At 43.2% G+C, this 13,131-nt stretch overlaps 1 protein-coding gene across 1 annotated transcript in view; it reads right to left on the bottom strand.

Annotated features, from left to right (window-relative positions):
* cacna1ha (calcium channel, voltage-dependent, T type, alpha 1H subunit a) overlaps nt 1-13,131 on the bottom strand; it is a 231,528-nt gene that overhangs the window by 51,659 nt on the left and 166,738 nt on the right. Inside the window, exons 15-19 of the mRNA XM_068003426.1 lie at nt 10,674-11,123; nt 7,973-8,073; nt 7,206-7,329; nt 6,902-6,970; nt 5,680-5,864 (exon numbers count right to left, since the gene is read on the bottom strand). Coding sequence (XP_067859527.1) covers nt 5,680-5,864; nt 6,902-6,970; nt 7,206-7,329; nt 7,973-8,073; nt 10,674-11,123 — 929 coding nt within the window. The remainder of the gene's footprint in view (nt 1-5,679; nt 5,865-6,901; nt 6,971-7,205; nt 7,330-7,972; nt 8,074-10,673; nt 11,124-13,131) is intronic.

Raw genomic sequence — 13,131 nt, 5'->3', positions numbered from 1 at the left:
GACTGTAAAAAATAAAGTGAGGGGAACAATTATTAAAAACAAATTAAATTGCCTGTGTAGCCATGTGCACAATATCCGAAACAAAATGGGGGAACGGAAGGCAATAATTCGTAGCGAGGAGCCCGATGTAGTAGGGATAACAAACATGGCGACATAAAGAATAGAACTGGAAGTTAAATATTGCATGATATAATGTATTTAGAAAGGATAGGGAAGGAAGAAGATGGAGGGGATGGAATTGCTGTACTAATTAGAGACAACATAATGGCAATAGAAAAAAGGGACATAAGTAATCTTAAGATAGAAACAGAATCAATATGGATTGAGACAAAGGATAAGAAGGGATCGATCAGGTTAATGGTCATATTCTACAGACCACCTAATAGGAAGGGAAGTAGGGAAGAAATATGTAGGTAAATCGATGAAATGAGTAAAAAATGTCAAATAATAATAACTACCCCCAAATAAACTGGCTAGAAGAGGTAGAGAAAGGAGAGATTTTACAGTGTGTACATGATTCCTTTCTTACCCAGTATGTGAGAAGACCAACAAGAGAGGAATCACTGCTGGATCTAGTAATGGGAAAGGAACCGGTGCAGATAAGAGAAGTAAACATAGGGGAACATCTAAGCAACGCCGATCATAACATAATAAGGTTTAAAATAATGATTGAGAAAGACACGAGATAAAGACCAAAGTAATAGATTGGAAAAAAGAAAATTTTGAGGGGATGAGAATAGAACTAGGGAAGGTAAATGGGAAAAACATTTTGACAGACAAAGACAAAGTGGGAAATATTTAAAATGGTGATCAATAGAGTTCAGGAAAATATATTCCTCTAAAAAAAACATGAACAAACTAGTCAATAACAAAACACCATGGGTAAATAAAGAAATATGGGTAAAATTGAAACTAAAAAAAAGGCATACTCTAAGTACAAAGACAATAAAGGAGAGAATGACAAAAGGGAATACAAAGAGGTTGGGAAGGATGTGAAAAAAAACAATTAGCAAAGCAAAGAGGAACTACGAAATTAAATTATCAAGGAATATAAAAAGAAATAAAGTATTCTACAGACACATAAATAACAAAGAAAAATCGGGATAGTGATAGGGCCACTAAGGGATGCACAAGATAAACTCACAGGTAATGACAGCGAAATGGCAGAAATAATGAATAGTTACTTTGCCTCAGTGTTTATCAGGGATACTATGGGCCCGATATTAGGAGGGAGGCGGGTTCGCAGCGGGGGGTCGACTTGGCACGTGGGTAACGCGCCCAGTGAAATCGGGGTGCTCCGCACGCAATCGCAGCTTGTTGAAGGTACTTACCTTTGCTTCCAGGTTTCGCGCTGGAAAGCTGCGCAGCGGGCTGCCTGCGCACCTGCATATAGGCTGTCAGCTGGAGGAGCCCTATTAAAAGGGGCAGTCCTCCACTGACTGATGCTGCAGGAAGTAGGAAAAATTACAGCATGGAGCAGCCCAGGGGGAAGGCTGCTCCCAGGTTTAATGATGCCTCACTCCAGGTCCTACTGAATGGGGTGAAGAGGAGAGGGAGGACAGAGATCTTCTCCCTGGCAGGTGGGAGGAAGCGGCCTGCCTCTGCCACCAAGAAGGCCTGGCTCAAGGTGGCAGAGGAGGTCACCTGCACCACCAACATATTGCGCACCTGCATACAGTACAGGAGGCGCTTCAATCACCTAAGTAGGTCAGCCGAAGTGAGTACACTTACTCTGTCCCCTGCACTCCATCTGCCACATCACCGCCCCTGCTCCACATCTCCTTCTGCACTGCCAACACTACTCTATCACATCACTCCCCACACTCACTCAAAGCTCATCTTCATCTTACCTGCACTTACTCACCTTGCCAGTACTCATCCCCCCACTACCGCTCACCCCAATCCTCATACAATCTCATGGCTCTATCTCATACTCACCCTCTCATGCACCTCTTTCATGGTCAGCCTCACTCAACCTGCCACTACCTGTGCTGCAACCACAGGGCATGCATCACATATGTGCTGTAGAAAGCGTAAGGCAAACGTGTCGTGAGCATGAAGGGGATGCACAAGGGTGTTTGAGGGTTTGTCATGGTTTTTACTTATATTTGATTTCTGATCAACTCACATTACCTACTATATTGTCACCATTACTGCCATGTCTTTGCGAATCTTGTCTGGTTTGTGCAATAATGCCCTTTCCTGAGGATCACTATGAAGACACACAACTGATGCCACCATTTGTGTCACTGCAGAGTGGGTGTAGGTGTATTTGCAGGGCTCTTTTGTGCAGACGACTGAGAGACGTCGGCGATGTCCCCGGTGGCACCCTGGAAGGATGCGAAGGAGAAGTTGTTCAGGGCAGTGGTGACTTTGGTAGGAAGAATAAGGAGGCCACATACTGCTTGGATATTAAGAGTCTAAATAAGAGTGGATGATCTATCCTCCAGATATTCCCACCATCACAGAAGCCAGTCTTCAGCCAATTCGATTCACTCCACGTGATACCAAAAAACTGCTGCGTGCACTAGATACAGCAAAGGCTATGAGCCCCGACAACATCCCGGCTGTAGTGCTGAAGACTTGTGCTCCAGAACTAGCTGCGCCTCCAGCCAAACTGTTCCAGTACAACTACAACACTGGCATCTACCCAACAATGTGGAAAATTGCCCAGGTATGTCCTGTCCACAAAAAGCAGGACAAATCCAATCCGGCCCATTACCACCCCATCGATCATCAGCAAAGTGATGGAAGGTGTCGTCGACAATGCTATCAAGCGGCACGCACTCACCAATAACCTGCTCACCGATGCTCAGTTTGGGTTCCACCAGGACCACTCGGCTCCAGACCTCATTACAGCCTTGGTCCAAACATGGACAAAAGAGCTGAATTCCAGAGGTGAGGTGAGAGTGACTGCCCTTGACATCAAGGCAGCATTTGACCGAGTGTGGCAACAAGGAGGCCTAGTAAAATTGAAGTCAATGGGAATCAGGGGGCAAACTCTCCAGTGGCTGGAGTCATACCTAGCACAAAGGAAGATGGTAGTGGTTGTTGGAGGCCAATCATCTCAGCCCCAGGACATTGCTGCAGGAGTTCCTCAGGGCAGTGTCCTAGGCCCAACCATCTTCAGCTGCTTCATCAATGACCTTCCCTCCATCATAGGTCAGAAATGGGGATGTTTGCTGATGATTGCACAGTGTCCAGTTCCATTCGCAACCCCTCAAATAATGAAGCAGTCCGAGCCCGCATGCAGCAAGACCTGGACAACATCCAGGCTTGGGCTCATAAGTGGCAAGTTACATTTGCGCCAGACAAGTGCCAGACAATGACCATCTCCAACAAGAGGTTGTCTAACCACCTCCCCTTGACATTCACCGGCATTACCATCGCCAAATCCCCCACCATCAACATTCTGGGGGTCACTATTGACCAGAAACTTAACTGGACCAGCCATATAAATACTGTGGCTACAAGAGCAGGTCAGAGGCTGTGTATTCTGCAGTGAGTGACTCACCTCCTAACTCCCCAAAGCCTTTCCACCATCTACAAGGCACAAGTCAGGAGTGTGATGGAATACTCTCCACTTGCTTGGATGAATGCAGCACCAACAACACTCAAGAAGCTCGACACCATCCAGGACAAAGCAGCCCGCTTGATTGGCACCCCATCCACCACCCTAAACATTCACTCCCTTCACCACCGGTGCACAGTGGCTGCAGTGTGTACCATCCACTGGATGCACTGCAGCAACTTGCCAAGGCTTCTTCAACAGCACCTCCCAAACCCGTGACCTCTTCCACCTAGAAGGACAAGAGCAGCAGGCACATGGGAACACCACCACCTGCACGTTCCCCTCCAAGTCACACACCATCTCGACTTGGAAATATATCGCCGTTCCTTCATCATCGCTGGGTCAAAATCCTGGAACTCCCTTCCTAACAAAGACTGCAGCGGTTCAAGGCGGCGGCTCACCACCACCTTCTCAAGGGCAATTAGGGATGGGCAATAAATGCCGGCCTCGCCAGCAATGCCCACATCCCATGAACGAATAAAAAAAAATGGGGCCGAGGAGCAGAGGAACTTGGGGGTACAGATACACAAATCACTATAAGTAGCAACGCAGGTTAAAAAGGCCATAAAAAGGCAAACCAAGCACTGGGGTTCATTTCTAGAGGGATAGAATTGAAAAGTGGAGAAGTTATGTTATACTTGTATAGAATCTTGGTTGGACCACATAGTACTGTGCACAGCTCTGGGCTCCATATTTTAAAAAGTATATGGACTCATTGGAGAAGGTGCAAAAAAGATTTACAAGAACGATACCAGAATTGAGAGGATATACTTATCAGGAAAGACTTAACAGGCTGGGGCCCTTTTCTCTAGAAAAGAGATGGCTAAGGGGTGAACTGATAGAAGTCTTTACGGTTATGAAAGGGTTTGACAGGGTAGACATAGAGAAGATGTTTCCATTTGCGGGGGAGTCCAAAACTAGAGGTCATAAATATAAGACAGTCATTAATAAATGCAATAAAGAATTCAGGAAATACTTCTTTACCCAAAGAGTGGTAAGAATGTGGAACGCGCTACCACAAGGAGTAGTTGAGGCAATAGCATCGATGCATTTAAGTGGAAGCTAGATAAACATACGTGGAAGAAATGAATAGAAGGGTATGCTGATTGGGGCAGATGAAGTAGAGAGGGAGAAGGCTCGTGTGGAGCATATATGCCAGCATTGACCAGTTGGGCTGAATGGCCTGTTTCTGTGCTGTTGATTTAATGTAATTATAGTGCTTTATTTTACTAAAAACAGTGATGTTGAACAGAATTTGACCTCAACGGTTCTCTAGTGGGTATGATTTCTTCCGGTTGGTATGTACAACGACATCACCGACAAATGCGAGAAAATTTTATCTGGTTGGTACTTGTGACAAAATTGTAACCCCATTCTTATGAATGCAGTTACAAGTTCATTACAAGTACTGACTAAAGGAAATCCTCCCACATTTGTTACTACACAGAGCAACCAGAGGGAAAAAATCCCTGATATTAGATGCCTTTACTTCACTTTAACAAGATTTACTAAGTGAATTTGAAATATCAAGTAGCCCTACACCAACACTTTATTTGTTAATATTCTAGCAAAAAACCTACAAGGATAATTTCCCTCTGGTTCAAAAACATCGTTCACCTGACGAAGGAGGAAGCCTCCGAAAGCTTGTGAATTTAAAATAAAATTGCTGGACTATAACTTGGTGTTGTAAAATTGTTTACAATGGTTCAAATAGCCAGTTTTTAAGCAATCAAATAGCAATATTTCAATGTTACTCTCATCTCCAATATGGATGATGGAAACCAGGAAGAAGAACCCAACAGGGGTTAGGAAAAGATTTTGAACTTAATAATTAAAAAAAAAAGTTAGAAAAAGTCAAAATAATTATATTAGAAAATGAATAAAAAAAGAAGACTGAGAATAGGGAAGAGGAGAAAATAGGGGAACAAAGGATGACAGAATGAGCAATTTTTTTCATTTTAGTACAAGCTGTGTTTACTTTAGTTGTTTAGGGTTGATATTGCAGTGGTAAAGCTGTTCCTGATGTTTGAGTACCTTACAGCCTGCGGGGACGGGAGTTATACTGGCCATATTGGTAGTGTAAAAGTTAAAATGCTGGTGGATCTTACCGGAGGGGACGCAGGGTTCGCAAGAGTCGTAGTACGCGGAGAATACCAAGGATCTTTGCTCCTCCCGCTGATGCCAAGGAGACAATGATGTCAATTACAGAAACGAAGACCAGGATGCCATCCAAAATATTCCAGCTGCTTTGGAGATAGGCATTCTCACCAGAAAAGAATCCCAGTGCTACAACCTGAGGATAAACATGTGATATTATAGCAGATTATCAATAAAACAATGTCTTACCATTGATTAAAAGGTAAACATAAGCAACAACTTGGGATGCAGTGTTAATATTGGAGGCACAAATAGGATGGAAAAATAGATGACACATGTACCCCATCAATGGCTCTGAAATAACGAAGGATCAATTTAAAAAAGAAATCTCGGAGTCTTAGTGGACTCGACACTAAACATCTCCAACAAATACAGAGCAGCAACAATAAAACTAATAGGAGGTTGAACTACAGAGCTAAAACAGTAGAATATAAGTCAGAGGAGATAATGATCAAACTCTAGAGGGCTCTGGTTAAATGGCATCTTGAAAACTGCATCCAGTTCTGGTCCCCAAGAAACAAGAATGTAATTTAAGCTCAGGAGGCAGTGCAGAGAAGAGTCACGGGGCTGATCCTCAGTGTCAGGGCTCTGAGTTATGAGGATAGACTGGATAGACTTTGGCTAATCAGTCTGGAAAGGAGGCATCTGAGAGATGATCTTATAGAGCTATACAATACTGTTAAGGGTATAGAAAAAGTTAGCTCAGAATTTTACTTTAAATTAAACTGTGGGATCGGACTAGGGGGACGCAGGTTCAAACTAGTCAAAATAATTTTGAGACTGATATCAGGAAATTCTTCCAACAAAGAGTGATCAATGCATGGAATAAATTTCCAGGTACAATAATTAAGGCAAAAAGGTTTAAAGCATTTAAGAAACAATTGGAAGCTTCGATTGTGGGTGGGGGGGGGGGCATTTGAATGGATGAATTAAGATGGACGAAATGGCCTCCCTTATCTTGTGATCTTGCAACTTTTCTGCACCTCAAAACTCTTGAAAAACTCAACATGAAATGTTAACTTAGGTTTCTCTCTCCACAGATGCAGCTTGATCTGCTGAGTGTTTCCAGTATTTTCTGTTTTTATTCCTGTGTAATAATGCTGGGCTCGTTCAAACATCTTCTTAGTTATATGGCCAAAGTGAATAAGTGCAAAAACACAAATGGGAGATTACCTTAAGAGTCATTTCAGCAACAAAAATAGCAGTGAAGATATAATTCGAGACACTCAGAAACATCCGTTCCTGTTAAGGAAAGAAAAAAAAGTAAATAAAATTCAAAAGTGTTGGATAGTCAAATGAGCTGTGTATTATTACACAACCAAATAATTTGAAAAATACTTCTAAGCATATTAATAAAACAGTACACAATGCAGAGAGTAAATAAAGCAATTTGTTGCACACCATTTAACATACTCAGAAAATGAAGTCAAGCGAAAATGTAGGTATCAGTGGCAGAGATTGTACGATAGATACTCACTGTGCTGCTTGGGTCAATCTCAGGTCTTTCAAGAGCAATGGTGATGCAGTTCAGAAATATGAAAACCAGGACCACGTGATCAAACATCTTGTGGGCAGTGATCTTCTGGCACATTATGCGGAACCTGAAGATGGTGGAGATAAGGATGTGTCATTCACTTGCAAATTTAACCCAGAAAGGCTGTCACTTTAATCAGCAGCATTTCCCATCAGACTCTTAAATATCTACTCAAGGAGACCTGAGGCATATTCCAATCTTCTTCATTTTCCAAATACCAACTGGAAACAAAGTTCTTGATATTGCTCAAGCCAACATCTTGATGATAGAACTGAAGCCTTTCAAGGGCATGTACAGTATATATTCACAAAGCAACAAGCATCTTAAGTGTTCTTGCTCAGTTGTTTGGTCTCTTTAATAACGGACCCAATTCCAAATCTATATGTAATTATAATAACTTGGTTATAGAATGATTGTGACAATGCACTGTGAGTTATAGTTTACATTTTACAGCAGTGGCTTCCATTCTATTATTATTTCATCAATTTCATCTTTTCGATACAATAATATTGGGGATAAAAATGAAAAGCAGCACTTAACAATTTAAGTTCATTGATGTATTTTTGCAGAATACAGTAGTATACAACTTGAAAAGATCCAATTCCATATATATGGTGATTTCTTTTTAGACCACCTAATGCGAATGTTAAAAGTAGCATTATAGGTCACTACATGAATGAAAAGTGATCTGCACCAAAAGCACAGCGTACCGGTTTTGAGGAGCGAATAAATAGAGCCCCCAATCCTCATGTGTTTTACACCAAGTTGGTTTGTATGGCTCCAGAAATTTCCAGATTCTAAAGCAGTAACTCTGCAAAGAAAGGAAAACTAATAGTTTATTCTGAACATAGGTCAGTAATTACATTTAGCTTGTAAAACACAAATAAATGGTGATGGAAATCTTTGTACTCATCAGTCACAAAAGTTAAGGGGAGACCTTCATTAAAGGCACATCAAAGATCAGGGGCTCAATTTTGAAATGGTGGCGGGTTGGCAGCGGGGAGGTGAAGGTGCGGGTGGCAAACCCGAATATAAAAAAAATTACCGTTTCCGACGCGATGGCAATGTAATTGATGATGATTAAAGTTCTTTTTGGGCTTTGCGCCCGGCAGCCAGCCTGATTGACAGGCTGGCTGCCAACAGGAGCTGCAATGCCGAGGAGGGGGGAGAGAAAGAGAGCGGGACGTCATCCGGTGCTGGAACAAAAAATGGGGGGGGGGGGGGACAAAGTGTGGAAGATCGGGGGGGAGAAGGGAAGATCGGAGGGGGGAGAGGGGAAGATCGGGGGCACATGGGGGAGAGAGGGAAAGATCAGGGGGGGAAGAGGGGAGTTGGGGGGACATTGAGGGGGAGAGGGCGAGATCGGAGACGGAGACATCGGTCATCAGAGTAGGGTGGAAAGGTAGGTTGATTTTGTGTTTTAACTTTGTGCAATGGTTTGTTATTTCATTTATTTTGTTCCTTTTTTTGCCTGATCCGGCCCTTCGGCGTGAATCAGAAGCCGTGGGAAAGCCGCCCAGGTAAGTTAAAAATCGTTCTAACTACCTGATATGTCACAAGTAAAGTGCCTTAAGTACCCGTACATTTGGTTCTTTAAGTATTATCCCGACGGCTTTAATTGCCGGCAGGACCTCCGGATTCGGGACGCCCGTGCGCACACAGATGCGTCTGTGGGAAACTCGGTAGTCACCGGGTTGGAGCTGGCTTTCGAACCCGCTCTGCATTTCTGCAATTTTCGCAGCCCCCTCGCCCTCGCAATTTAGGTTTAAAATTGAGCCCCAGGTTTTTTTTTAAATATCTTGGAATAATCAACTATTTCTTTAAAGTATGAAAACTATGTGAAAGGCAGAGACTCAGAGCAGAATGTCACCAAGTTGAAAAGAGAAATGAAAGATAACAAGAATTAGTGGTTCGATGACGCCAAGCTTGAGCTGTGATGAATGGGCCCACATGAAGTTCTACCCCTATAACTGCTACCAGGCTAGCAGGCATTCACATGCATGTGATTCTGTACCTATACATTATGCCATGATAGTCCTTTTTGTTCATGAAGGGGGTGGTATTGGGGATTTGGGCCTGTGTGGCACCAGGCAAACCATCCACAACACCCTGCATTTTGGGTAAAAGTGCAGGGCTTTTTGCTGTTCATGGCTGGTTTCCATGGGGAAACTGATAAAGGACTTTGTCCTGGCAAACAAGGCATTCTGTCACTGCTTAATGCATCTTCTGGTTGGGAGATAATTTATGCTATTGCTTAGACTAAACCAGTAGGGGAGAAGTTCAAGGCAGTAGTCACCTTGTCAAGCAGCGGAAAAGCTGTCCCTGTCCTGGAATTGGTCTGAAAGTCTGGCTCCAGCAGATGGTACTTGTGGCTATGCTGCCATTGTGAATCGTAGCTTCCTAATGCAAACTTCCTTTGATATATTAAGGTAGGTATGTCTTGATCTATGCATATGTGTAGCATGCCCAACTAAATGCAAGTACACCTCCCTCTTATGTCTCCTTCACCAGCAAATGTAGAGGTATCACAAGCAGAATGCCCATGATCATAATTGGGGACTGCTGCATTAAACAGCATTGGAGGAACACCCACAGATGACAGATAGGGGCTCATTGGCAAGTTGGCAAAATCAATGAACTGGACCAGAAGCAAGAATGGGGGGGGAAAAAAGAATGGAAAAGAGACAAATTAATTAATGCAAGCAGACAACATAATTTGCCTTAGCTGTTTTGCAAACTGCTGTTTAATACTGCAAGCTCCAAAGTAACTGAAGGGACCTTCCAGCGAGTGCCTGTTTTATATGGGCACTGCAAGCCAGCAGCGCTTTGCCAGGGCTGTGTTATAGGGAGGGGAGGACGTAACAGTTAATTTAAATAAACCTGCTGTGCCTAATGAGGGGAGTGCATACATTGAGCACCCAAACTCAAGCCCATCGCAATATAGCGCACTCTGTACTTCAGGTGAACATCAGGCCTAAAGCCTGTGCACTTGATAATGCGCATCCGGTTTGCTAAAGTTGCTGATGCACAGCAATGCAAAACTGTCCCTCAACTGATCTGAAATTTTTAATAGATATTTTCATCCATGAGATATTTTGATTAGGGTTTGGCTGAAACACTTATGTAAAAATATTTAGCCAAAATATTAAAATATTTATCTAGGATAGCAACAGTAGTGCTTTTAAGTAAAAATTAAGATTATTGAAAACTTGAAATTGAGCTGTGCAATACTAACACATTAATGCATTCGTACAAAATTCATCTGTCTGCTATTTTAACAAGACATTAACCCATTTAAAATAACATTAATATTGCACAGCAATTTCAACCTTGAAGTCATAAACTGATTCAACACAGCCTACGTAAATAACCAGCAAAATACAAAGGATTAAGCAAACTAGGTCAAATTACATCATCTATTTCATCTTCATAATCGTTTGGGTCATCTTTGTGGTTATCCATACGAAGAAAGACCTCATTTGAAACATGCAAAGTTTTGCCATTGCAGTCTTGATAGTCACAAGGTGTCATGCTCATAGGATTCAAGGTCACAGGATGTCGCATCACTGGTACTTGAAGTAGCTCAGACAGGTCTAAGGATCCTTTGGCGTCCAAAGATTCTACTTGTTGGTGCAAGGACCATCCACTGAGGCTGCCTGCTTTGCTAGACTTTGCATCTTCTGATTCATCATCTTCATCGCAGCTTTCATGCCCTTCGCCAGAGAGCAATGATTCCCTTTCATCTGATTGATTCTTCCTTTTCAGGCTGGGTGCTCTGCCAAGGCTATGCCAGCTTGATCGACGACTACCCCAGTTACTGTTGGTGCTCCAAGGGGCACAAGGTGAACTGCGAATACTGGACTGGAAAACATAAGTTGATATATAAGTAGAGACCTGAAGTACAGAGCACATTGTGAACGGAGAGGATCGTGAACCAAGTGGGAACTTGAGAATATGGTGAGATTGGAACTCTGGTAAAGTATTGGGGTGAATTGAAATTAAAATTTAATTTAAAATTTAACTTAAAACTTTAAAGAGAAACTGCAAGTTAGTTAACGGTTAACAGAACCTGCAAGTCAGTCGCCATAGCAGTAGCAGTTAACAATTAACAGTCAATCAGCTGTAAGTGATTGCCTGAATAGAGGGTAATTACTGTGAGCTAGAAGCTGATTGAGCAGTTGTAACTGATGTTCTCAAAAGGTGCATAAGGTAGAAGGTTATCTGCTGAAGCTCAGGGTGCATTGTGAATTGAGTGGGAACATGAGAATTTGGTGAGAATGGGAATTAGGTGTAGAGGAGGAAGGACAGTGAACAGAGAGGAGGAGCTCTGAGAGACCCAGAATAAAAGGGTAGGTTAATCAGGGTAAGTAAACAGTAAGTTAATTAATAATAATTGAGTATCTAAAGGAAGTTTAGAAAAAAAGATTTCTAAGTATAATGGATGGGCAGCTGAGACCCTTTGCCTACAATTCCTGTGCCATGTGGGAACTTCAGGACGCTTCATGTGTCCTGGAGGGCCACATGTGCAGGAAACGGCTCCAGTTGCTCGAGCTCAAGCTGAGGGTTTCTGAGCTTGAGGGCAGCTGGAGTCACTGCAGAGCATAAAGGAGGCTGAAGATTTCCTGGATCATACGTCCCAGGAGGTGGTCACCCTGCAGCCACAGAGAGTTCAGGATAGCAAATGGTGGCCATCTGAAAGGGTAGAAAGAGGCAGGAAGTGCAGGAATCTTCTGGGTGTGTGCCACTCTCAAACTGGTATTTAGCACTGAATACCAGTGAGGGTGACAACATCTTGAAGGAATGCAGTCCTGAGCATGGCACCAGTGCAAAGGACTACACTGGGGACTACAGTGAAGTGTAGAAATGCAGTACATAAGGGATTCAATGGTTGCGGGGGGGGGGGGGGGTGTTCAGATAGGCATTCCTGTGACTGCTGACGTGAGTCCCGCATGGTGTGTTGCCTCCCTGGTGCCAGGGTAAAAGACATCACAGAGGATGCAGAACGTTCTGTGGGGGGAAGGGGAACAACCAGAAGTCGTGGTCCATGTGGGTACCAACGACACAGGAAAGGGATGAGGTCCTGCGGTCAGAGTTTCCAGAGCTAGGAAGGAAGTTAAAAAGCAGGACCTCAAAGGTAGTAATCTCTGGATTACTCCCAGTGCCACGCGTACAGAAATAGGAAGATAAGGCAGGTTTATGCATGGCTAAAGACATGTTGCAAGAGGAAGGGCTTCAGATTCTTGGGACATTGGGACTAGTTCTGGGGCAGGAGGGACCTGTTCAAGACAGATGGGTTTTACCTCAACAGAGCTGGGACCAATGTCCTCGTGGGGAGGTTCACTTGTGCTGTAGGAACGGGTTTGAACTGATGTGGCAGGGGATTGGGCACCAGGATGTAGCATTAGAAAGGAGAAACAAGGTGCACTAAGGACTCGGAGAGGTATGTAGCACTAGAGTAAGAAATAGTATAGGTATTAAGTGGGATCAGACTGAGAGAATATTAGAAGGTCTAAGATAGGTTTACAGTGTATGTGTGTAAATGCACAAAGCTTAGTAAATAATGTTGGTGAGCGGCAGACACAAATAGCTACATGGGAATATGATGTAGTGGCAATAACAGAGACCTGGCTCAAAAAAGGATAGGATTGGGTACTAAATATTCCTGGATACAAGGTGTTCAGGAAAGACAGGGAAAGAAAAAAAGGAGGGGGTGGGGGTAGTGGCAGTACTAATTAAAGAGATTACTGCAGTGCTGGAGAGAGAGGATGTCCTTGAGGGGTCAAAGACAGAGTCTATTTGGTTAGAGTTAAGAAACAATAGAGGTGCCATTACTCTATTGAGTGTATTCTATAAGCCACCAACTAATGGG

Source organism: Heptranchias perlo, chromosome 22, assembly GCF_035084215.1.
Source record: "Heptranchias perlo isolate sHepPer1 chromosome 22, sHepPer1.hap1, whole genome shotgun sequence".
NCBI classification, from domain to species: Eukaryota; Metazoa; Chordata; class Chondrichthyes; order Hexanchiformes; family Hexanchidae; genus Heptranchias; species Heptranchias perlo.
The sequence above is the reverse complement of the archived record's forward strand: the minus strand, read 5'-3'. Positions and strand labels throughout refer to the sequence as shown.